The sequence below is a fragment of the Pan paniscus genome, chromosome 1 (genome assembly GCF_029289425.2).
Source record: "Pan paniscus chromosome 1, NHGRI_mPanPan1-v2.0_pri, whole genome shotgun sequence".
In the NCBI taxonomy this organism is placed as follows: Eukaryota; Metazoa; Chordata; class Mammalia; order Primates; family Hominidae; genus Pan; species Pan paniscus.
Genome location: NC_073249.2, coordinates 94822323 through 94847705, shown reverse-complemented (window position 1 = coordinate 94847705; position 25383 = coordinate 94822323). Strand labels below are relative to the sequence as shown.

The following is a 25383-nucleotide window of genomic DNA, read 5'->3' as shown; positions in this document are numbered from 1 at the left end:
GTGTCTTCCTGCTCCAGAGGATGGGAGAAGCAGAAGTGGGTCAAATGCTGCCAGCTCTGACTGGCTGTGCTCACTCTAAGGGGCCCAGGGGCAGGGCAGAACAGGCTGGAAAGGAGCTCTCACTGATGGTTCTCAATGTCAGCCTCAGCAGGAGCCCACCAGAGGGCGAAAGCAGGAGTTGTGCCAACCACTGGGAAAAGGGCAATCAGGCAGGGCACCACCCAGGCTGGAAGAGGGGAAGCTGCCTTGGCCTAGCTGTGGAGGATGAAAGATGGAGTGGCCAGGCCCTCCCTCCCACTAACCCCACCCTCCCATCCCTGTCTAGAGGGGCTGACTCAGCCTGTTCCCAGGCCTAGAACCTTCCCTTTGCTAGACCCTGGATCCTTTGTCTCTGTAGTCATGAGGCTGAAGGGGGTGGGGACAGTGTTGATAAAAGGCACTAGAGGCAGCTCCCACACCCTTCCTCGGAACTGTTGCCCACATGCAGCCCCGGACACAGCCCCTAGCCCAAACCCTACCCTTCTTCCTCGGAGGGGCCCCTCGAGACACTGGGCTGCGGGTGCCTGTCATTAAGATGGGCACAGGGTGGGAGGGCTTCCAGCGGACCCTGAAGGAAGTCGCCTACATCCTCCTCTGCTGCTGGTGTATCAAGGAACTGCTGGATTAATGGTAGCAGGGAACTGCCTCCTCTCCCCACCAGCACCATGGCTGGCATCGCTCAGGTGGGCAGGGTAGAGTAAACAGGAGGCATAGCTGCAGCTTCTGTGGCAGAGCTTGCCTTAGCTTCTCATTCTCTTCTTTAGCCCCCAGCCCAATTGCCATCAAGACTCCTGAGGCCAGCTGTGCTTGACCAAGGATGGGCCATAAACAATGAGTAAAGAGTAAAGTGTGGATCCTGCTTTGAGCTGTGTCATCTAGCAGACCTGCCTCATCTCTGAGCCTCCTTCATTCCCAACCCCTGCCTCTGGTGGACCTCTGGTGGGCAGGAGCTTGGACTGCTCTGGCTAGGACCCCAGTAAGATTGTGGCAAGACCTGGCACTCCTCCAAGCTTGGCACAGTGAGCCCACCAGCTCAGATGGTTGATTTTACCATACCCTCATAGTACCAAGAATGGACTGCCCCCTAAGATACCTGTTTGAGAATCACTGAATTATAAATATAATCCATAGGCCTTGAGGCCCAAGATTATAAGTGTCTAAAGGGGAATCAGAAAAAGTCAGCACTAGAACGGTCTGGGAGCAAGGGTGCAGACCAGGGAGGGAAGGATCTTGTCCTGAATAGAACCAAGATTGAAAGCCAGGTTTTCTGACTCACTGGTTCCTGAGTGGGGAGGGTGGAAGACAGTTCAGGTTCCTCTCAATCTGTGGGTAAGGAGGGGACCCAGCTTGAGTAGGGTCTTCATCTGTGAGGCCAAGGGTGTGTGGAAACCCAGAGGACCCAGCCCTTTCCCAAATAGAAGACCTGGTCCAGGCAGCTTCCTGCCTCTGAGGATCTTGGGGAAAGCACTGCGCTGAGGCTAGTCCCCAGCTCATCAAGGAAGTAGAACCCCATGAGCTACAAGAGCTCCCAGCTCACATACAAAGTTACAAGAGAAAGACACCTGTGTGGCCACACAGGTCCCTCAGGCTTATCATGACACAGCCCTATCAGGACATAAACAGCTAGATTGAGCAGAATTGGCTCTTTACTTCCTCTTGGTAGCCACAGCTGGTATTTTCCATGAGTTACTCCCGGTGGTAGATATACACCAGCCATGTGTATCATCTTGCTCAGGGGGTGCTTATGCTTACTGATGTGCCCACCCACAGCCCCCCAAACCTCAGAGCCAGCCTGTTTGGGACTGTTCAGTATTTCCCTGGGATTCCCATCCAGCATTCTCTGGCCCCTCCTGGGGGGCCAGTTATCATCCCCCAGCCCTTTGTCACTTGGGGCACTGGCCTGGAGATTATAGATAGTGCCCTCTTCCTCCCTGCCTGGGACCAGCTCTTCCTCAGCCTTCTTCTTAGTTAACTCTTTTTTTTTTTCTAGATTCTTTTTGTAAAGGTGATATATGCCCAGAGTAAAGAACTTTAGGCCAGGCCAGGTACGGTGGCTCACACCTGTAATCCCAGCACTTTGGGAGGCAGAGGCGGGCGGATCACCTGAGGTCAGGGGTTCTAGACCAGCCTGGCCAACATGGTGAAACTGCATCTCTACTAAAAATAATTAGCTGGGCGAGGTGGTGAGTGCCTGTAATCCCAGCTACTTGGGAGGCTGAGACAGGAGAATCGCTTGAACCCGGGAGGCAGAGTTTGCGGTGAGCTGAGATCATGCCACTGCGCTCCAGCCTGGGGGACAAGAGTGAAACTCCGTCTCAAAAAAAAAAAAAAAAAAGGCCGGGCGCGGTGGCTCACATCTGTAATCCCAGCACTTTGGGACAAGGACGAGGTGGGTGGATCACTTGAGGTCAGGAGTTCGAGACCAGCCTGGCCAGCATGGTGAAACCCCATCTCTACTAAAAATACAAAAAAATTAGCCGGACGTGGTGGCGCATGCCTGTACTCCCAGCTACCTGGGAGGCTGAGGCAGGAGAATGGCTTGAACCCAGGAGGTGGAGGTTGCAGTCAGCCAAGATTGCACCATTGCACTCCAGCCTGGGTGACACAGCAAGACTTCGTCTTATAAAAAAAAAAAAAAAAAAAAAAAGAACTCTAATAGTTAAAAGTCTCCACGTCTATCCCCCAATCCTTTAGCGCTCCCCCTGGAGGCAACCATGGTTACCAGTTTCTTGGAGAACATTCCAGTCTGTGCATAGACTGCATCTTCATTCATTCAACAAATATTGAGTTATTGAGTGTATATTATATGTCACTGTGGGTCTTTGGATGCAGCAGTGAACAAAACAGATCCTTGTGCTTGTGAAGCTTACATTTTAGGGGGTGGAGAGGACAAACTATAAACATTTTTTAAAGTATGTATATGTTATTAGATGATAGGCACTATAGAAAAAAGAAGTGGAAATCGAGCTGGAGGTGGGAATGGGGGCAGGTCATAGAGGGCCTAAGAATTTGAGCTTTTATGCTGAGTGAAATGAGGAACTATTGCCGAATGTTGAGTGTGAAATGAGTTTTTTTAATTTAAAAGGCTCAAGCTGGCTGCTGTGTTGAGAATAGATTTCAGGGGAGCAAAGGTAGAATACGAGTGACCTATTAGGAGGTAATGGCACAATATAGGCCAGACATGTTGGTGGTCTCGGACCAGGTTTATAGCAATAGCAGTAGTGAGGGGTGGCTGGATTCTGGATATATTACTCTTCCTAGTTAACATACTCTCCACGCTGTTCTGCACTTTGCTTCTTTTCCTTTGATAAACCTTGGACAGGATTCAGGATCCCACATCAGTACACGGAGAGCCTGTCCATTCTTTTTTACAGCAGCCTAGCCTCTACAGTACTCCAACTTGAGCTTATTTCTTATCCCTGGCAGGTCAATGCGTCTTTTTTTTTTTTTTTTTTTTTTTGAGACAGATTCTCACTCTGTCACCCAGGCTGGAGTGCGATGGTACAATCTCAGCTCACTGCAACCTCCGTCTCCCGGGTTGAAGCGATTTTCCTACCTCAGCCTCCTGAGTAGCTGGGATTACAGGAGCGTACCACCATGTCCTGCTAATTTCGATTTTTTTTTTTTTTTTGAGACGGAGTCTCGCTCTGTCACCCAGGGTGGAGTGCAGTGGCGCGATCTCAGCTCACTGCAAGCTCTGCCTCCCGGGTTCACGCCATTCTCCTGCCTCAGCCTCCCGAGTAGCTAGGATACAGGTGCCCGCCCCCACTCCCGGCTAATTTTTTGTATTTTTAGTAGAGACGGGGTTTCACCATGTTAGCTAGGATGGTCTTGATCTCCTGACCTCGTGATCCGCCCACCTTGGCCTCCCAAAGTGCTAGGATTACAGGCGTGAGCCACCGCGCCCAGCCAATTTTGATATTTTTAGTAGAGACAGGGTTTCACCATGTTGGCCACGCTGATCTCGAACTCCTGACTTCAAGTGATCCGCCCACCTCGGCCTCCCAAAGTGCTGGGATTACAAGCGTAAGCCACCGTGCCCAGCCTCAGTGCATCTCTTTAGGCATCCACAAAATGCAGCTTAGTGCTCTTGGCTGGTCCGTTGAGAGGCTCTCACCTGGTCCCAGTGATGGGGGTAGTCAGAATTTACCTTCCCATGAATCTGGGGCTCCTTCTTCCCCCTCAGAGCCTGCACCCTACTTGGCCAGCTCCAGCCTTTCCTTCCCTGACTCAGGCCCTGGCCTACCGCCTTCTTTTCCTTTCTTAGGCTTCACTCCCACCAAGCGGGGCAGTGCCTAGAGGTGGATCCTGGAGTCTGAGGTCTGAGCCCAAGGGCCTTTGCCAGGGGAGGGGAAGTCTGGCAGAGACCACTGGGGAAGTGGTGGGTAGAGGAAGGCAGAATCCAGGGCTGTGGCCTGTGGTGAGAAGGGTAATAGAGAGCAGCAGGGGGAGTGACAGGTAGAGACTGCCAGTGGCCCAAGGAGAATGTCAGAGTGGGAAAGAGGGCTTTGGCAGTGTAAAGACTGAGGAGAGGGATGAGGAGAATAAAAGAAACCTCAGATACCATTCAGAGAGCCCTTTTCACAATACAGAGTGCTTTGAGCCTTACGAAAGTCCACTTCAGCAATTATCCCATGTTAACGTGAAGGAAATAGGCCCAAAGAGGTGAAATGATTCGCCCAAGAACATACACAGCACACTGAGGTAAAGGAGTCATTTAGCGAACCCAGATTTTCAGATTCCCAACTCATGGCTTCTCCTAATGAGCCTGCCTTCCTCTTCTGAGCTGGTGTTTGCATGGAAATGGTGGCCAAAGTGGCCTGGAGGCAGGGCCATGCAAACAAAAGCATGGAAGGTACCACCGCCCCCTTCTGCACCCGCTCCATGCCACTTCCCACCTCAGCCCTAAGCTCCCTGTTCTCAGCCCATTTGGAGGTTTCAGCTGCAGCCCTTTCACCTAATCCACACAGCCAAGAGATCTTTCCTGGCCCATGGCTCCCCACTCTGTGGCTGTTCCCCCACAAGTATCTCTCCCCAACTAGGGCAACTCAGGTTTTGAGTGTCCAAATTACTCCCTCAGGAACTCAAGTGGAGTGAGGTGGGAGGGAGGTGAAGGAGACAGGGTACCAAGATGTTAGGTTGGTGCAAAAGTAATTGCGGCCTTTGCCATTAAAACCTCACCTACCCCTCGGTGCCCTGGTGCCCTCTAATGGTCACAGGGGGTGGGGGAATGGGTGGAGTAGGAATGGAGACAGGAGGGACCAGCTGGATGTGACCCTCAAGTACAACAGCGAGAGGAGAAGCCTGATATCCAGGATTCCCGGCGGATTACATCGGATACAGGACCCTCGTTGGCATGCAAGAAACAGTTGGAGGAGAGGGGTCACGGCCCAAGGGTCTGAGGAGCGGCAGGCAATAAACTGGATATCATAGCAATAATCTGGCGGCGGGGAGGGGTGGGTGGGTGGGGATGTCCCACGTTTTCCCAACACCAAGAGGCCGGCAAAAAGGGGTGTGTGGCAATCATTTCACTGGCAGCGCCAGAGCGCAGACCCATCCCCAAGGGAATAGGCTTTTTTTTTTTTTTTTTTTTAAAGACGGGGTTTGGCTCTTGTTGCCCAGGCTGGAGTGCAATGGCGCGATCTCGGCTCACCGCAACCTCCGCCTCCCAGGTTCGGGCAATTCTGCTTCAGCCTCCCGAGTAGCTGGGACTACAGGCGTGTGCCACCACGACTGGCTAATTTTTGTATTTTTACTAGAGACAGGGTTTCACCATGTTGGTTAGGCTGGTCTCGAACTCCTGACCTCAGGTGTTCCACCCGCCTCTGCCTCCCAAAGTGTTGAGATTACAGGCAAGAGCCACCGCGCCCGGCATGGGCATAGGCTCTTATTTGCATCCTATTTACATCTGTCTTGCATGTGAGTTATTTCCCCCCACCCAACTTTCTCAGTTACTCTCAGACTCTAGAGTGTTCGCCAGCCTTGGAGCGTACCCGTTCCTCCAGCCATTCTTCGGCCTCAGTTCCTTTCCATCATTCGCCCTCAGGCCTTCGCCTACCCCAGCTTCAAAGAAGCGACCGTAACCTCCTAGCTGGCTGGGTTCGAGAAGCCGGGGACCTGCGCCTCCTGGTGGCTGATCGGAGGGAGGCTGAGTGCAGAGGGGTTGTCTCGCCTTCTCTGGGACGTGGAGTTTTGGAAACTGTTCCCCTGAGCTTCCTGAAGCTAAATTTGCCTCCCCCGGCCTTGGGGGGCGCAGAGATCCCGGCGGCGATTAGCGCTGCGCGGCAGCCGGCTCCAACCCAGAGGCCCGGAATAGGCGCGGAGTTATAAATAGTACCACCCGCAGGTGTTGGGGGGAGTCGGCGGGAGGGGGGTACCCCTGGCGGCCACGGCCCCTTCAGGTGGGTTGGGCGGTCGCGGTGGGAGCGCTGGGGGGCGGGGGGCGTGGGGGGTCTGCGGTCTGAGCGCCCCCAGCGGTTTCCTGGGCGGCGGGTTTTTCGAGGGAAGCGGAGGCAGCGGAGGATGGGGGGGAGCAGCGGAGAAGAGGTGGGCGCCTGGCGCAGGCTGACGCTCCGCTTGCAGCTCAGCCCCCCACATTCCGAAACAGGCCCCCAGACCCACTCACGCAGGACCCCGCCCAGGCAAAGCCTCGCCTTTCTTAACACCTGAAGGCCTCATTCCCCCAGGTTCTGCAAGCATCTAACTTCTATGCTTCTACCCTTCGGCGCACGTGGCCCGGCCAGTCCGCGCACCTGGCCGTCATTCCGAGTCGCTGTCCCCAGCCCCAGGTATTCAGTCCTCCCACTCGGGGCTTTCATTCCTCTCTTAGGGTAAACACTTCCTTCTCTGGGTATTTGTCCAACTCGTGCTACTCTCCCCAAATTTAAAGTCTAGCTGGTCACCTAAAAATTTAAATCTTAACATGCGGATCTGGGACGCTCCCCTATCCCCAGGCGGCCCCTGCAGGCCCCTCACTTGCCCTCCAGCTCCCAGTTCCAGTCTGGGCCTGGTGGCGGGGCGGGGGCGGCCGGCCCCTGGGGCCCAGCAGGGGTTTCATGGGAGGGGGCGGGGTCCCCAGTCAGCGTTTCTCTGCCGCCGCTGTTTCAGTCGTTTGGCGTGGTTAGGGGTTGGGGTAAGAGGGAATTTCAAGTAGGGGTTCCCCGCTCCGATTTCTGAGTAAGGAGGGGAGCTATTTGCACCAGGAGAAAAAGAGAGACAAGGGAGGGTGGGCGTCACTGAGGAACTAACTGCGGGTTCCAGGACCATTGGGAATGAGGTGAGGAGTGGCAGTCTAGCCGCAGAAAGATCAGTCATGTTCAGCCAGACGCAGAACGCGACCCTCAAACATGGGGGAAGTTGGGCGAGGCGAGCCTGAGGCACTGGGCACCTTTCGAGTTTCTGTACCCAAAGGCTGGTGCCAGGGAGCTGGTGCTCTGGAAGCCCTGGCTCTGCCCTCCCCGGGCAACGTTCCCACCCCCCCCGCCCCCTGCCCCCTTTCCTTGGCTATCCTCCTTCCTCCCCAAAGCAGCCCCCTCTCCATTTCACTTGTGGCACTGCCGCCTAGCCCCTAGCACAGCCCTTCACCAGGCCTGCACGACCCAGACGGCTGGAGTAGGAAGGGGAAAACCCCGGCCTGGACCCCACCGGCTCCGGGCCCCTCCGGACCAGGATCTGTCCGGCGGGGCTGAGAAGAAAACCCGGAGCAGTGATCAGCCTCGCGACCCAAGGGGGTCAGGGACGATAGGAAAACCCGGAGCGGATTACTCGAGCCAGAGCGCCCCATGCCTGCCGCTACCTCCTCCTTCCTATAGCCCCCCTAATTCTCCAGTGAGATAATGTCTGGGGTGGGGGGCTGTTTGGTTTGGCCTGAGCCCTCAGGGGCGCCTCACACTTTCCGCCCCTGGCTGGGGCGCAGGGCAGCGGCCCCGAGGCTGAGTCACGGCCCGGCGCGGAGAGGGAGAGAGGGAGAAAGAGGGAGGGAGGGACCTGGACTCCGCCCCTCGTGCGCCGGGATCCCGGGTCAGCCCGGGTGAGGGCCAGGGCCCCCTTGGCGCCGCCCATTGTGGTCCAACAGGTTGAGCTGGTGTCCCGAGAAGCCACCTGCTGGAAAGGGAGGGAGGCCCCCTGCGGAGGGGGGTTGGGAGGGGAAAGCGAGTCCGACCCGGTTCGGTCTGGCTTGTCGCAGGGGAGCCAAACCTGGCCCTAGGTAGCCGGATTTGATTCCATTTGACACTAGTGGGAGGGGCCCTTTGGGGTACGCAGCTCCGCAGGCTCAGTCAGAAACATCCTTCACCCGCTACCTTTCTCAGTTGGGGGGCTCCTAAGTATTTATCCCGGTCCTCCCCAAAACCTACACATACCACACATCCCAAAACATCCAGGCACCCCTCGCCACCTGGGTCTCTCAGCGAATTCATGTCAAGCTATCCCTCCTCGGTGGAGACTCAGTTTCTCCACTTAGGGAACCCGCGGGATGGAGGTGGGAAGCAAAAGCGTCGGCGCGCCCCCTCCCCCTTCGCAGACTGGGCCCCTCCCCTCCGACAATGCCAAGGCCGCAGCGGGCACTGGCGACTGCACAGAGGCTGCTTGCCTGGGGCGCCCTTCCCTCCCCGCGGGGCACCGTCACGCGTGGGGAGGGACGCAGGGCGCCCGCAGGCTCAACTCCCCGGCTCCCTCCGAGAGGGGGTGGGGCGTAGGGGCCGGAGCCGAAGGCCTGGTGGCTCCCCCTCCCCCTCCCTTCTAGGTCCCTGACCTGATTACAGCCCCTCACGGGACCCCCTCCCTCAAGACCCTAAGTCCCCAATTCACCCCCACCCAGCCTATCCCTAACCTCTCATACCCTTCCCTCCTGAGGTCCTGACCCTACAGAAGCCCCTCTTGAAGGAGAGGGAGCCCCTGTAGGGGGTGCTCGATTCCCTGGCCGCTGCGGACACTGCCCCCTCCCCCCTCCTCTCCAGGTTCCAGGCCAGCCCCTCGGCTCCGCCCCCTCCCTGGACGAACGCAAGGCGAGACCTACTGGAGATGAGCGGGTATTCAGGCCAATGAGCGGACAGGGCGGTGGCGTGCAGGGGGCGGGCAGAGCAGCAGCAAAGGGCTGGATGGGGGCCGGGGGCGGAGTTTGAGTTAAGGTGGACTGGGAGAGATAGGGGCAGGAGAAAGGGGGGGGAGAGAGGGACCGCGGCAGGTGAAGGGAGACAGAGAGAAGGAAAGAAGGAGGGAAAGGAGGAGGGTGGGAAAGGCTAGGAGAGCTAAGTAAGAGTTTGGAGAAGGGGACAAAAAAGGAGGGAGGGACCCATCTGCGCTCTGCAGGGACTGGCTGGACGAAGGGGTTGAAGTTTATGTCCTTATTGGGCGGAGGGAGGGGGCCTGGGGGGGCGGGTGAAAAACCAGGAAGTGACAGAGGGTGTTGCTAAGTGTTGGGGGGGGAGTTTGGGGGGTGGCAGGGGCGGGGGGAGGGAGGGGAGGGATGGGGGGAAAGCAAGCTGGAGGACAGGTGAGACAGCAGGACAGGTGAGGCGGGCCCTGGGGGGGGGCGGGTGGGAGCCAGGTGAATGTACGGCTCTTGGCGGCCGAGGGGGGGCGGGCGGCAGGAGGAGGCAGAGGGCGGCGGAGGAGGAGCCCCCCAGCAGCGAGCGGCGAGCAACTGACCGCGGCCTTCTGACCAGGACCGGAGCAGGGCCCCAAGCCCCCGGGCCTGGTGGGGGACGCGCTTCTTCCCACACTGTGAGCCTCAGCAGCTCCAGCCAGCGGACCCGACGGCTGAGAGGTGAGTGTACCCCACTTTTGTCTCCTGGCTCGGGGTTCACTAGGCTCGACACTACTGCAGTGTCCTTCGTCCGTCCTGTAAGTGGGACCCCCACATACACACGCATGCAGATCACATTCCCACCACTCCCCTTCCCTGTGCTTTCCCAACACCCCGGGTCTCTGGAATTGGTTTTAACTGAGAGGAAAGACAGAGAAGGAACTGCGGATGCCCCCCAACCCTAGGCGGAGGGTCCCCAGAAAGTTTATCTGCACTTCTCCTGGGATCAGACAGACGGCTTCGGGATGGAGAGGGGGTGAGGCGACGCTGAGCGTTCCCCCAGTCTCCTTCGTGACTTTAGGGGGAGACCCCAGACCGGACTGAGTTGAGGGAATGGAAACGCTGACGGACTCTAACTAGGACAACGCGCACCCCCCCCACCCCGCGCCCCCTGGCGCGGTGGGTTGGCCCCAGGCCAGTTGCATGGGGGTTGGGGGGGCGCAGGAGGAGCCGCGGCTTGGGGGAAAGTTACCGGCTGGACTATTCGGTTTCTTGCGCTTCCAGAGCCGCGCTCTCTCCAGCGGTAGTGGGGCTCAGCAACAACCTCTGAACCGACATAGAACGACCGCTCTCTTCCCTGCCCCTCAATCCCACTCCCTTCCTTCAGGCTCCAGTCCCGCCGCTACCTTTTCCACGCCAGCTCATGCCCCCAGAACCCAAGAGCGAGGGCGGGTGACTAGGAAGAATTCTCCTACCTACTACCCGTCCCCCCACCGGCGCCGGCGCACCTGCCCCAGCCCAGAGTGGGGGTCGCTACTGTGTTGTTGTAGAACCTACAGAGTGCGCCTGGCAGAAGGCTGCCATTCAAAGGGGTGGGGGGCGCTGCTTTCAATTTCCAGCTTTCTCTCCCTCCTCCCACCCCATCCCAAGTAAGAGAGCGACGTGTCCCGGCCAGAGCGAGGTGGGGGCGGGAGTGGGGGGGCGGCGTGGGCAGCGGGTTGTGCCCGGACACGTGCCTGCCCAGGCGCCCCGGCCCTGCTGGTGTTTAGAGAGAGGGCGGGTCCCCTGCCCCCCGCCCCGCACAACCCCCACGTATCAAAGGGCGGCTGAGACGTGGTGAGACCTCGGGGCGCCCTGGGGGGCAGGGGGGCGGGGAGCCTGGGTCCGGAGCAGGGGAGGGGCAGAGGCGCCGGTGCTAGCTGACCCACAGGAAACGAGCGCTGCTGACCTAGTTTGGGACACCGGAAGTGGGTGCTGGGGAGAGGGGGAGACCGGCAGGCTGTCCAGGCTTCCGGGCCAGGTGGAGGGTGTTCTTGAATTGACCCCCGCCCGAATGCCTTGGAGACCCCTAGCTGCAGCCGAGAATGGGAATGAGTCAGCGCAGCTATTCCCCCTTCCCCCAACTTATTCCTGGAGGAGGGAGACCGCTTATCAGGGACGGGGGAACCAGATTGGGCTGTGAGGGGTTAAAGCAGGATGGGAACTGTCTGGTCCCTAAGGGAGTATGTGTGAGTGTGGGGATGAGGCCTGGAGGATTATGGGGTTGCCTCCTGCTGCCCCACACACACCAACTGGTTTGGTCACCCCTGTACCCGCCTGGCACTGCTGGGAGAGCTGGCATGGAGTGGACATCAGGTTGGGGAGGAGAGAGTGGGCATAAGGAGTGTTGTGCTGCGCTAGAGAGGGACATATGTGTGACTATGTCTGGATGATAGTTAGTGTTCCTCCTTAGTGGTAACTGGGGAGAAGGGTAGGGGGCTCCCCCTGGAGCAGCTGATGAAACAAGGAGAAATCTCTGTCAGTGCCTCTGTCCCTGGCCCCAGGGACCCCAGCTCCCCCAGCGTGCCTCTGTTACATGGTTGCTGTGGGCACAACACAACCTGCTGGCACCCCCAGACACTGTCCCCTCCCTTGGGTACCACACACCCCCAGCCTTGGCACAGGGGTCAAAAAGGGGTTAATACCACCAGAATGGGGCTCTGGGGAAGAAAGAAGGCAGTGCCCACTAGGCTCAGGTGTCAAGGAGACAGGCTTGCTCTAATGGGACTCTCATCACTACTCAGTTCTGGCTGATGTAGACCCCAGTGTCTGGAAGACAGGTGCTGTCCCCTTCTTCTTCCCCATGGTGCCCCCTGGCACCCAGGGCCCCCAGCTCCTCCTTGGCCTAGTGCCTGCCCAGGGAGGGTGCGGCGGGCAGCGGGGGCTGGGCTAACAATGCACCATCAGGCCCTTTGTGTGCCTGCACTTGGCACCCTGGGGAAGGGTGGGGGAGGGGGCCCAGCAGGCATGGGGGGCGGAGCGCTCTGGGGTGGGGACAGTGAAGGCTGGGGGAGAGAAGCAAATGAAAGCAGGTGGGGAGGAAAGGGAAGTAGGTCAGATAGGGTGCCAGCCCCCCATTCCAAGCCAAGGCTGAGAGAACCAGCCCCTGATCCTATGGCTGCCTGGATGGCATCAGACTGAGGGACAGCCTAGGACTGGGCATTTGGGGTCAGAAGTCACTGCCCAGGGGACTGCTCAGATGGAGGAGGTTTGGCCTGGTACTGCCCCCTTCTTAATGGCTGAGAGACCCAATTCTTCTGGCCCAAGACCAAGGCCCCAAGATGAGTAGTGAATGGGCTCCAGGCAGGGCACTGCCCTCTGACAGAAGCCTCTGGGCCTGCTGCGGGGCTTCCTGCCTCTGCCCCGCTTGGCTCCCTGACCTTCCTGAGAGTTAAGACTGCCCTGACACCAGGCCTTAGGGCCTATGCCTGTTTTGGCCTAGGGCGGGAGAGAACAGTGGGGGAGGAAGGTGGGGACAGGCAGATGGATAGGACCCTGGCATGGGGTGTGCCCGCCCTGGCCTCTTCCCCCTCCTTGTGCTGAGTAAACTCGTGAGTAAACTTGACGTTTTGCCCGGACAGTTTGAAGTTGCCTCGCTGCCCCCTCCCCCCCACTCTTGCCAACACAGAAGCGGCCAGGCGCCAAGGCGGGCCCGGGGGACTGGGAGGAAGGGGATAGAGCTGCTGTCATCCACCATCAAGTGTTTGGTGGGGTGGGGACAAGAAAGACCCCCACACCCAGCCAGGCCTAGGTCTTGGCAAGAGTCTTGGCTGGGGCCTGCCAGCATCTGTCCCAGAGCCCTGGGGAGCCCAGGAAAAGTGGCTTCAAAGCAGGTCCTCTGCCCACTTCTGACTTCCACCTCTACTAGGGAAAGGCACCCAGCTACCACCTGGCCCCCTGAGTTGCCATCTTTAATATTCACTGGCACAGGGACAAAGCTACCTTTAACAAATTCCCCAGGGAGACCAGAGAGGGCTGCCCTCTTCATCCTGTCCCACAGTTTGGGATGGACATCTTAGCCCTCTCTTCCCTGAGGCCTCCAGATGCCATGGTTCTGCTATGGAGGATAGCATTCTCATTTGCCAGCACTTGCCCTGACCACATCTGGGCCTAACCCCACATATACCTCTACCATATTCACCATCAGGCCTAGCCCTGATCTCCCCAAACCCCTTCCTTTGCCTGCTATCTTCCCCAGAACCAGGTCAGCCTTCAGAGCTTCCCAGTCAGCAAATACCTGTGCCAGATTCAGGGGTCGAAGGTGCCCCAGGCAAAAGAGGGCTGATGGCAGGCAAATGAAACAGTGATCCCCCATAAATATATCAATTTGCTATCTTTTGACATCACTGATCCTCTTCTTCCTCCCAGGCCAACAGAATGACATGGGGAAATGCCATCCCAGTCCCTGACAGGCCTCAGAGTGGGGCTCCCCCAGGCCCTTACTTTCGACCTCATGTCTCTGGCTTCAGTTTCCTTCCTGTTTCCACCGTCCCCCCAACTCCTCCCCACCCATATGCCCCTTTCAACAGACATCCTCTCCTCCTTCCTTCCTCCTTTCCTCCCCCTTTGCCTGGGAGCAGGGGTCCTCTTTCCTCCACCATGGACATCCTAGCCTTTTACCTCTTCTTAAACCTAGCCCCCTTGGAGATTCATGACCAAGTCATCTGCCCTTCTCACCCATCAGCAAGGCTCTGGGGAAGAGGAGAACCCAGAGCTTCTCAAGGGGGACTACAACTCCCAAGGTACATACAAAGCAATTGTGGTGCACACTGGGAGTTGTAGTCCTTGAGCTCTCAATTTGGCTGAGTCTGGAAGTGTTTCTGGATGAGGGTGAAAGCCAGAACTGGGATGGGTTGGAATGTGGGTACCCTCTGCATCCCCCCACTTTATTCTTGCTATCGCATTGCCATGGGATGCTGTGTACCTATGATTGACATCCATCTCCCTTGCTGAGACATGCTACCCGTCCTCACCTTAGGGCCCCACCCAAAAGATGCCCACACCCTGTCCTGCTGCCCCTGGCAGGGGTGAAACAGAGGGGCCCCATGAACTCCCTCCCTGCCCCCTGCCCTCTAGGCTGGTTCCCTCCCTTTATGGGGATCAAAGGGCAGAGAGCAGCCCCACCCCACTCCCTCGCAGGCTGCAGGCACTAGGGCTCTCAGGAATTGCAGGGACTTTGGTGCCCAAGCAAATGCTTGGGCAGGGGGAATGCCGGGAGGTTGGCACCTGGTGGTAGGGAGAGACACTGGCCCCCACCCTGGGGTGTGGAGCCTTCATTAACTACTCACAGGGCTGTCCATTGCCTGCTAGGCTCTCTCTGTGTAGGCCCTGACCAGTGTGCTACCTTTTGAGGAGGTGGTTTGAGAACAGGGTCTTAGGCCTTATCTGTAGGGCCTAGGGGCCTGGGCCCGTCTGGCTGGCACCAAGGCACAGGGTGACCCTCCCCCACCTCAGGCCCACAGTTGGCATGGGGCGCTGGGAGCAGGGGGGTAGGAGGGAGAGGAGGGCAGGACTGCCAGCATCCTGGTGGGTAGGTGCCAACCGGGCCGGGAGCTGGTGAGGGGCAGCAGGCCAGCGGCATTGAGCCAGCAGCTGTTGGGGGAAAGGGGAGGGGATACTTTAGGGGGCATTTCTATGGTACCCCCAAGCCTAGCAGGATTTGGGATGGCCTAGTGTCTGGGGGTCACTAGGGCACCCCTCATTCCAGGAATAAGGGACCCCAGGAGTTGTTTAAGTGAAATTTGGTGGCCCATCCATGTCTGGGCTCAGAGCTCTCCTGAGTTGCCCCTCAGGCCCAGGCGGGTCCCACCCAACCGGCCAGGGTGGCAGCAGCTTGCGCAAGGGGTGGGGCTAGGCGCTTCCCAGCAGATGCCCCCTCCCAGCTCCTTCCTCTTTCGGTGCCCACAGCTCCCCCAATCTGTCTATCCCCCTCAGGCCAGCTCTGTTCCCCCTGATCCCCCTGGCTATTGGGGGCTGGCATGAGTGCTGCCCCCTGGCCCGGTTGGCAGGGGTTGGCACCCGGGCGAGGAACTGTGGTATGTGAGTGGGTTTGGGGTGAGGCTATGGGGAGGGCGGGGTGCCGCCTTGCCCAGCCCCTGAGGGCCCCAGCCCAGTACAGGGTAGGGAGAATTCGGCCAGCTCCCAGGGGGACTGAGGAGCCTGCTGGGGTCTAGAGGGCTTCCTTGTGGTCCCCATCCCACATACTCTGAGGGGCTGGGACCCAGGCACCTGTCACCCCTGGCACTGACTGTCCAGGGTTCCCCTCCTCCCTCTTCTAGCCACGGCTGCCTCCGTCCCCTCCCCTCCCTTCTTCCTTCTCCTGGTCCCACCTCCAGTAGCCTCTCCCATTGCTCCTCCTCATCTCTGTCCTCCTGGACTGTCCCAGCTCCTACCTTTCCTACCCCTCACCTTTTTCCTCTTTTAGGACTGAGTAAGGACAGGAGTGGGTGGGTTCTGCTGGGGCTTCAGGCACCACAGGCAGAGACTCTGGGCCCTCTCCCACGCCGCCAGCCCTCCGGTAACCCCTCCCTCCAAGCTGGGGGGAGGGGGGACAGCACCCAGAGGGTTAAGGCTGTAGGGGGGAGGGGCTGGGCCAGGTCGTGGGCGGCCCCTTTGAAGGAGGGAGCTGGAGCGGGGAACAGCCACCCTACCTCCCCCCAAGCCTGGCCCTCCCCCACCTGTCCCAACCTGCTGCCCCCAGGGGCCAGGAGGAGTTGCCGCCAGGCCCCTCAGCGTTCAGGTGAGTAGGCCCTGCTCTGGCTTGGGAGATCAGGCCCCAGGGGGGCTTGGAGGCCTAGAATTAGCCAAGGGTCAGAGGACTGAAAAACAGGTCAGGAAGAGGGTGCCCAGACTTCACAAGAGAGTTTAGGGAACTGAGGGCTTGAGAAGCGGGAATGTGGGGAGGCCTCAGTGTTTAAGGGGACCCGAGCAGATCAGGAGAGGCAGAAGAGGGGCCTATAGGGACTGAGTGATTGCTGGGCCAGGCCAGGAGGCTGGACAGGCTGGCAGAGAGCCGGGCTCCAGAGATCGGGCTGGGGTGTCCTCTGGGGCTGGGGGGCTCAGGTTTCTGCTGGCGGCTTGGCGGGTGTGGGGTTACCAGCCAGCTCGGTTACCCAGCCGGAGACACTAGGCTGGGGGGGAGGGGGTGGGCACAGGGCAGACCCTGGCACCTTGTGCGGTCTCCTCAGGCCCTAAGGGGAGCTGGCACTGTCCAGGCAGACCCTGCTGAGAATCCTGATGGCCAGAGTCTGTCCAAGTGGACAATTGCCTGGTCCAGGGTGGGCACCCTCCGGGGAAAGTCCAGCAGCTCCAGGGCTGGAAACTCTGACGGGCAGAGAGGCACAGGTTGTCCCCCCACCCCCACCCCACATCCGCTCTCGCTGCAAACCCCCCTCCACCACTCATTCTCCCCAACTGGCTCCCAAATTGTGGTCCCCTGCTTCATCCAAAAGTGGGGTGTGGGTGCCCTAAACTCAACCATCTTTTGGCAAGACCAGGCATTGGAAGGCAGGCCTGGTCCCTGATTTAATTCCTCTGCGGCTCTCCACCCCTCATATGCCTGGGGAGAAGGGAATGGATGCTTGGAGCAGGGGGCCAATGGAGAAAGTGGAGAAGTTTGAGCAAGAGAGAACCAAGGGGAAGAGAAAGGAGAGGCAGGGACAGTTCCTGGGAGGAGGCCTAGGGACACTGATGGGGTGGAGAGGATGCGGAGTTCAGGGAGGGCTGAAGGAAGGAAAGCAAAGGGTGGACTTGTGGAGGGAAGACAAGGGTCGGAGGAGGCAATGAGGGGACAGAATCAGGGGGCCAAGAGAGGGGCAAGAGTGAGGGCTGGATGATGGCAGGGAATACCCAAAGGTGGCGGCGCTAAGGCTGAGAGAGTTGCCCCCATTCCTTCCTCCGCCATCTTTTATCTTCCTCATATTTCCCTTGATGGGGACTAAGGGGCTATGGGCAAGGGCTGGTGTCATGGAAAGAAAATGTAGGGAAGCATTAAGGTCTCCCTCATTTCAGGAGCCCCAGAACCAGGACTGGGGGATTTGGAGCTGGGCAGAGACTTAACCCCCACAGCACCGGGAAGCAGCCAACTCCCCTCGCCTCCTTCCCCCTTCGTGGCTTGCGGTCTCTCTTCCCCGCCTCGGCCCCCAGGAAGTGTGAGTGCTGGGGGTGGTGAGGTTAGGAGGGGGAAGCGTCATATGGGGGATGGGGAAGGCATGCACAAGCTTGGAGGGGCTGGGGTGGGGAGAGAAGGGCTCCATAAATGTCAGAGCATCCCTGGGCAGAGAACCTCTTCTTTGAAGCCCTTCTAGTCCTCATGTGAGAAGAGGCTCAGCCCCTTTACTTTCCCTCCCCAACTGGGCAATCCAGATGGCTGCAGCTCCTGGGCCCCAGAGGCCCTGGGAAGCGGTGGGGGAAGCTGGAGAACAAGGATTCCTGGGTCCCTTAGGACTTTGGACTGGCTGTCCAATTTCCCCACCCCCCTGGTCCAGACGCAGGCCAAAGCCATGGCTTCGTGCAAACTTAGCTCCAAAAAAACAGGAAGAGAACCTGAGGCTGGAGTTGGGGTGGGGGGGTGGAGGGAGAAAGGAGACAGAAGTAAGGGGGAGGGGTGGCCAGCCAAGGCACCAGGAGCGTTGGGAAGAGCCTCAGGTCTCTCCATCATCCCTGGCAGGAAGATGTTACAGCCTGGTCCTCATCCTCCCTCACCCCAAGCTGCTGCTCCTGGAGAAGCCTGGCCAGGCCCCTCTCAGGCTCCCTGGCAGAGCCTAGAGGTAGGGGCCTTGGAACCTGGGGAGGGGGGGCTCTGTGTGCCTGTGTCCCAGGCCCATATCTATTTTCTCCGCTGCTAATCCTGGTTCCGCCTGCTGCCCCCCACACTAAGCCTCACTCCCCTAATCCCCAGGGTGGGGGAAAGGGGGGTCAGCTTTACTCAGCTGCTCTGTTCAGGGCCTGCTATCCCTGCCCTTCGGCTGGCTCAAGCCAGCAGTGTTGGCCTTCGTGGCCCCCAGCCCTGCACTGGACCCTGCCTGAGGTCAGCACCTGGAAAGAGTTCCCATCTCCCTTTTCTTTCCAAGACCAGGCCAGTGGCCTCCACCTTTTGGTTTCTTGGTGCCGGACATACCCTGCCAGGTGCCCTTGAGCACTGAAGGGTAGGTGATAGGCACTCCCACCTTTACCCCCTCCCAACTTTCTCACCCTGAAGTCTTCCCCCAACCAAGGACAGGGCAGGCTTGACTCAGGGCCCAGTTTCAAGAGAGCTGCCCACCGGCTTGGCCGGTCTAGCAGGCCTGACAGTGAGGGGAGCCTGGGGGGGTGGCGGGAAAGAGGGGAGTGATGGGGTGGGGCCCCCAGTTCTTCCCCCTACCAGGCAAACAGACCAAACAGACCTTGCCCGGTTCCCTGGCACAACTGCACCCCCAACCACCACACACACCCATGCCCACAAGGTCTTAGCAAGAGGGGGCATGCCAGATTGGGTGGGGATGGGCCGCCTTCATGGGGCGTCAGGGGACTGGGCCCTCTGGGATGCAGAGGTGGGAAAGGTGCCCAAGGGAGGGTGGGCACCCTGGCACCAGTGCCCTGCCCTGGCAGAAAGAAGGGGGAGGCTTTTGCCCCACCCATCCCTCCCAGATGATGGGTCTAGGAGGGCCCCTTGGCCTGGTTGGCACCACCATAGCTCCAGGTGGCACCTATATTGGCATGGGTGTTAGAGCCCTGGGTAAGGGTTAGGGGAGTTTCCCAGAAGCTAGAGAAGCTTATGAACACCCTCTCCTTCCCACACATGTCCTCTGCCTCTCCCCCTCTTTCATTGCTACCTCTTGGCCATGGGCATTGGATTTGGGCCTAAGGAGTTAAACACCCACCCTTGCCCAATCCCTGTGTGAGTTGCGTGGTGAACGAGCCTGAGCCTGTGACCTGACAGTGAGGTCAGCCAATCAGCGCCCCCACCACACCAAGTTGCCACGGAGACCGGCCCTGGGGTGGGAGAAAGGAGGCGGGTTTAGCAGCAGGAATGGGTGGGGTGGGCAGGGAAGGAGGGAGAGGGATGGGGTGAGCCACGTGCCTGCCAGTGCCCAGCTCCCAGCCAATGGACAGCGAGGACAGCCCCACCCATCCCCCTTAGGAGGGACAGGATCCACTTGGGCCCAGGAGGGTGCCTACTGCTGCTTAAGTAGCTGCAGCCACTGTTGCTGCTGCTCCTCCTGCTGCTGCTGCTGCCCACCTGGTTTTTGTTTGTTCCCAAGTCTGGGGGCCATTTGCCACTTGTACCATTTGTAAAGTACAGGCAGGAGGATTAAAGGGAGCAGGGAGAGCTCCCAGATGGCTTGGTTCCTAGGGAGAGAAGTGGTTTGCGGACTTAAGGTGGGAACAGCTGAGCTATCTAAGGGTGCCTAGAGGTGGCTTACAAGCAAAGAAGGACATGCGGGTGCTGCTCACCCAAGGTTTCTGTGCAGGAGCCCTGGCCTTGCAATGAAGAGGGCAGGCAGGGAGGCAGACACAGAGAATGCACTTCTTGTGTCCTAAAGAGGAAATTTGTGGCTTGACTCCCCCATTCACCCCCCCACCCAAAAAAAAAAAAACCTTTCCCCATCAATGGCCAGGTCTGAACAGCTGCTGGAGTGGCAGAGGGGACACTGACAAAATGTCAGTGGGACTTGCCTTAGGGATCATCTGGGCCAGTCTTTAATATTACATATGAGGAACAGGCTTCCTCAGGAAAGGAAGTGACTTGTCCAAAGTCATGTAGCTAGTAGTAGCTTGGTTCCCTCAGGGTGATTTGAGGGAGGGAGGCAGACCTGTCCCCAAGTAGTTTTCTTAACAGAGGCCATCTGTATAGTGGAATCTGACCCCAGGCTAGGCCAAGGCCAGAACATTTATCGAATCCCCACTGCATATCAGGCATTGTGCCATATTTGGTCTCATTTAACCCTCACCACAACCCTAGGAGTCAGGTGGAATTATCCTATGTTACAGACGAGGAAGGCGGCTCAGAGATGAAATCACTTGTTTAAGGTCATGGAGCTAACTGGTGGCAGAGACAGGATTCAAACTCAAGCCTGGCTGACTCCAGAGCCCAGTTCTTTCCAGGCCCCAGCACTGTCTCCAGTTGCTACAGACCCACAAAATGTCAGGGCTGAAGGTCTGAGCCACTGGGGCCACTACTTCCACCCCCTCCTTGCACAGCTGAGGAAATGGAAGCACAGAGAGAAATGACTTTCCCAAGGTCATTCAGCAAGACAGTAGCAGAGCCAGGATTTAAAGCAGGTCTCACCCCCTTCCAGGCCCCAACCCCTGCCGACACCTCTGCCAGCCTTGGTGCTCTGCACCCACCTCCTGGCTGCTCTGCACCCACCTCCTGTGGCTGGGCCTTGGAGGGTAAAGGATAGAGAGCAGGACCAAGGCCTTCTGGAGACGGGGCTCTCCTGGAATAGGGAGGGAGGGGTGGCAGTAGCTGAGGGGGAGGTGGGGGGTGGGACTGGAACTTGGCCTATTGGCAGTGGGGGAGGGGGCGGGGGCGATGCTTATCTGTGCGGGGCAGGAAGCACCCGCGCCAGCCAGTGACACCCCAGCAAAGGGTGGCTGCTCCTTGGCCCCATGGGGGAGGGGAGGATGTGGGGGGAGGGATGCTGGGAGCTGTGTTTCCCGTTTGGCCTGGAGAAGCGGGGGATCTAGAAGGGGAGATGAACTTTTGGTAGCCAGGGGAGGGGCAAGAGGAGGAAGAGGATGATGCTTGGAAGCTGCCTTCTCTTGTTTGCATATGTTTTACAGTGTCCTAACCGCTTTGGAGAGCGATAACTTGAGTTAAAGCACCTGTCTGTGCCTGGCCTCCAGCAGATCTTGGTCCAGTGTGAGTCTGAACTCTCTCATTGGCCTCTCCCCAGGTTATGAGGAGGTTCCATTACAAAGACTGTTACCTCACTTTTCAAATGACTGAGGCCAGCTGCCAGTACCACCCCCGGTCCTTCAGCCAATTCTTTATGAAGCCTGAACCGGGACCCAGGCATCCTATCTCCCAGTCCACTGCTCCTTCCAAAGAGATGGGGAATGGGGCAGGTGACACAGATGGACCTCTATGAAAGGGCCAGAAAGGCAGGGCTCCTGCTGCCACAGAGGCAGAGTAGAATAGTATAGTGGTTAGGAACAAGGACCGGGCCCACTCCCTGAGTTTGAACACTGTTCTGCACTTAACTTGGAAAATCACTTCACCTGTCTGAACCTCAGTTTCCTTGTCTGTGAAACAGATGATGATCATACTTCAGAGGGTTCTGGAAGATGAAATGAGTGTAAAGTACTCAGAAGGGTGACTGGCATGCAGTCATCCCTCAATAAGTATTGGCTAAAGTTGGTCCTCTTTCCCCAGACCCCTGTGGGCTGAGCGCTCTTAATCTCCCCTCTACTTGACTCTGCAGGAGAAGATGGGGAGCCCCGAGGATGACCTGATTGGGATTCCATTCCCGGACCACAGCAGTGAGCTCCTGAGCTGCCTCAATGAGCAGCGCCAGCTGGGCCACCTATGTGACCTCACCATCCGGACGCAGGGCCTTGAATACCGCACTCACAGGGCTGTGCTAGCTGCCTGTAGCCACTACTTCAAGAAGCTTTTCACTGAGGGCGGTGGCGGAGCTGTCATGGGGGCCGGGGGCAGCGGGACGGCCACTGGGGGAGCAGGGGCCGGTGTGTGTGAGCTGGACTTTGTAGGGCCAGAGGCACTAGGCGCCCTCCTTGAATTTGCCTATACAGCCACACTGACCACCAGCAGCGCCAACATGCCAGCTGTGCTCCAGGCTGCCCGCCTGCTGGAGATCCCGTGTGTCATCGCTGCTTGCATGGAGATTCTGCAGGGCAGTGGGCTAGAAGCTCCCAGCCCGGACGAGGATGACTGTGAGCGAGCCCGCCAGTATCTGGAGGCCTTTGCCACAGCCACGGCCTCTGGAGTTCCCAATGGTGAAGACAGTCCTCCACAGGTGCCCCTCCCACCACCTCCGCCACCGCCACCTCGGCCTGTTGCCCGCCGCAGCCGCAAGCCCCGGAAAGCTTTCCTGCAAACCAAGGGGGCCAGAGCAAACCACCTAGTCCCTGAGGTGCCCACAGTGCCCACCCATCCCTTGACCTATGAGGAGGAGGAGGTGGCGGGCAGAGTGGGCAGCAGTGGGGGCAGTGGGCCGGGGGACAGCTACAGCCCTCCCACAGGAACTGCCTCCCCTCCTGAGGGGCCCCAGAGCTACGAACCCTATGAGGGTGAGGAAGAAGAAGAGGAGCTGGTATATCCCCCAGCCTATGGGCTGGCGCAGGGTGGCGGGCCCCCGCTGTCCCCAGAGGAGCTGGGCTCAGATGAGGATGCCATCGATCCTGACCTGATGGCCTACCTAAGCTCCCTGCACCAGGACAACCTGGCACCAGGCCTGGACAGCCAAGACAAGCTGGTGCGCAAACGCCGCTCCCAGATGCCTCAGGAGTGCCCTGTCTGCCACAAGATCATCCATGGGGCAGGCAAACTGCCTCGCCACATGAGGACCCACACAGGCGAGAAGCCCTTTGCCTGCGAGGTCTGCGGTGTTCGATTCACCAGGTGAGCAGCAAGTGGGGAAGGGCCCGGCAGGGGCCATGGGTAGGGGACAGGGTGGGAGGAGATGGGGAAGAAGTTAGGAGACCCGAGGTGGAGGTAGGTGGTCCTGGAGGGACTGGGGCATGGGTGGGTTACTGGAGTGAGGAGAGCAGAAGAAAACAAGCCAGCAGGGGGTGGATCTGGAGCATGGAGGATTCGGTGCCCAGGAGGGCAGTGCTGGAAGCAGAGGAGTGGATAATGACAAGGCCTAGTTAAGCTAGGGGTGAGCTAGCAGGGTATCTCCTGGGGCAATAGTGGGGTAACAAATGGTGAGGGACAGGGATGGGACAAGGCCAGGGTGGGATGACCAGGAGGAGCCAGGGATCCCATCCTGAACACCTCCCTGCCCCTCACCCCTGCCTGTGCCAGGAACGACAAGCTGAAGATCCACATGCGGAAGCACACGGGAGAGCGCCCCTACTCATGCCCGCACTGCCCAGCCCGCTTCCTGCACAGCTACGACCTCAAGAACCACATGCACCTGCACACGGGGGACCGGCCCTATGAGTGCCACCTGTGCCACAAGGCTTTCGCCAAGGAGGACCACCTGCAGCGCCACCTCAAAGGCCAGAACTGCCTGGAGGTGCGCACCCGACGGCGCCGCAAGGACGATGCACCACCCCACTACCCGCCACCCTCTACCGCTGCTGCATCCCCCGCTGGCCTCGACCTCTCCAATGGCCACCTAGACACCTTCCGCCTCTCTCTAGCTCGATTCTGGGAGCAGTCAGCCCCCACTGGGCCCCCGGTCTCTACCCCAGGGCCCCCTGATGACGATGAGGAGGAAGGGGCACCCACCACACCCCAGGCTGAAGGTGCCATGGAGTCCTCTTAAAGAGGGACGAGGGCCAGACTGAAGCAGCACAAGGCCGGGGACACCCATGCCAAGCAGTGGGAGCACGCAGGACAGACACAGCAGGGGTCTGGGGCACGGAGCCTTGCTGGCATCAGCATCAGCCCTTCCTCCCAGAGCCCTCATTCCAATTCCAAGCTAAGAAGGTATTGGGGCAGAGGCTCCCCAAATTGGGGTGATCCCCCAAGGAGTGATACATATATTGTGTATATATTTACAGCTGTATTGTAAAAGTGGGGTCCCTGTCCCCAGCTGCTCCTGGGGAGTAGAAGCAATAATGTATTTCTGATTTGTGGGTCCCACTTCGGCTATGCGGGTTTCTAGGGGGTGGGGGCTTGGGACCAAAGCCTTGCCCCGCCCCTATGCCCCTTGGGGGTTTTGGCTGTGTAAGGGGGTGAAGGACTGCCCCTCCCTTCCCTTCCGAGACCCCTCCTTCCTGGTTTCTGTTCCTTTTTCCTGGCAGTGAATTATGCAAAGGGGGCCGGCAAAGGAAGGGTAGGTGGGGGAAAGCCAGGTGGAAGCTTGAAAGACTGGGGGACTGGGCCTGTAAGGAAGGAGCCATCCCAGTCCCCCTCCGCCCTGCTCCCGGCGCTGAGTCATGGGGTCGTGGAGAAGGGGGCGGGGTGGCCTGATTGGCTCGCCTGCCCCTGGGGGCAGTAGAGGGGCCCCGCCCAGCTAGGGGAGCCGCTCCGTTCCACTCCCCTCCCTATCCCTCCCTCCCCACGGCCCTGGGCAGGGAATGTCTTGTTCCCGCCGCTCCCTCCCCGGGGCCAGAGGGCAGGGCGGGCCGGGCGGCGTCCTACCCTCTTCTCCTCCTCCCCATCTCCTCCCCGCCCAGGTGCGAGCCGGAGCCGCCGCCACCGCTGCCGCCCCTGACTCACGCCGCCCCCGGGCTGGCGCAGCGAAGGGTGTGGGACAGGGTAAGGGGTTGGAAGAGCCTTGTGGAGAGCGGGCGAGCCGGCGCCATCTGGCGGCCATGCTCTGAGTGGGCGAGCGCCCCCCGCGGCCACTGGAGCGAGCTGTCTTCACGCTCCTCATCCACCCCAGCTGGTGAGCGGCGCCCCCTTGCCAAGGCAGTGGGCACAGAACTTCTCGCTTGGCCGCAGGGGAAGGGGCTGCGGACCTGTGGGAAAGTGATCCCCTTCCCAGATCCTTGCCAGCCGGGCTTCCTGTCAGGCAGGGGAGAATAATCCCCACTCTGCTCTTAGGATTGAATCCACCCCCATTCTGTACATAGCCTCTTCTGTTGGTCTTGTTGAAATCTAGTTTCAGATTTTTAACTACCCAATTCTGCTGGGGGTGGGGGACACCCCCCCTTCCTCGCTGGGTGCTGGACCCCTTTTGCAGCCTGGGCTCTGCCTTGCACTATTTCCCCTTCCTGGCCTGATGGCTCCTCCCCCTCCTTAAAAGGGGCAGGTTCAGGGGCCCGGTGCTCTTCCTCCCTTCCACGCACCCCCATGCCCATTTGCACAGCTGCCCAGGTACCCCTAACAGTGGGGAGGGGTCACAGGGAGGGGGTAGCGGGACCAGTCCCTGTTATCTATTTAAAAAGTGATGATGTAATATATTGGGGTGGCGGGGAGATCGGGTTGTCCTGGGCCTCATCTTAGCATTTCAGGTGATGGGGGGAGCCCAGGGCTGGGGAGACCTGGGGCCCAGCCCCAGAAAGTGGGGACAATGTGGCCTCCCTTCTCCCTACTTTCGGCTTTCCCAGTCAGTGCCTTAGGGGGAGAGGCACTCCCCCCCTCCTATTCCCTTCCCCCCATCCCAACTCCCCCACCTCGGGTGTAAGCGACAGGAAGAAATAATAATTTAAGATTCACA

The 25383-nt window shown here is 59.0% G+C and overlaps 2 protein-coding genes and 1 long non-coding RNA gene across 13 annotated transcripts; 2 read left to right on the top strand and 1 right to left on the bottom strand.

Moving 5' to 3' along the window:
• Window positions 1-100: 100 nt before the first annotated feature.
• LENEP (lens epithelial protein) lies at window positions 101-2709 on the top strand. The gene has a single exon (XM_063605009.1). It carries the CDS (start codon window positions 482-484, stop codon window positions 665-667), a length of 186 nt encoding a protein of 61 aa, XP_063461079.1. The 5' UTR covers window positions 101-481; the 3' UTR covers window positions 668-2709.
• A 2769-nt stretch (window positions 2710-5478) lies between these two features.
• On the top strand, window positions 5479-25381 carry ZBTB7B (zinc finger and BTB domain containing 7B). 11 transcript variants are annotated; one of them, XM_055101037.2, is made up of 5 exons: window positions 5479-9068; window positions 9705-9805; window positions 17114-17253; window positions 21511-22670; window positions 23076-25381. In XM_055101037.2, exons 1-5 carry the CDS (start codon window positions 9061-9063, stop codon window positions 23539-23541), a joined length of 1875 nt encoding a protein of 624 aa, XP_054957012.1. In that variant the 5' UTR covers window positions 5479-9060; the 3' UTR covers window positions 23542-25381. The 11 variants fall into 11 exon arrangements, with proteins under 11 accessions (XP_054957012.1, XP_008968510.3, XP_063460906.1 ...); XM_008970262.5 differs by lacking the exon at window positions 5479-9068 and adding an exon at window positions 9479-9549; XM_063604836.1 differs by lacking the exon at window positions 5479-9068 and adding an exon at window positions 9513-9532.
• Window positions 9479-10432, bottom strand: LOC134730519 (uncharacterized). Its single transcript, XR_010112309.1, has 2 exons — window positions 10317-10432; window positions 9479-9880 (listed from the first exon to the last, which is right to left on the bottom strand). It is a non-coding gene; the product is annotated as an uncharacterized LOC134730519 (long non-coding RNA).
• Window positions 25382-25383: the final 2 nt, after the last annotated feature.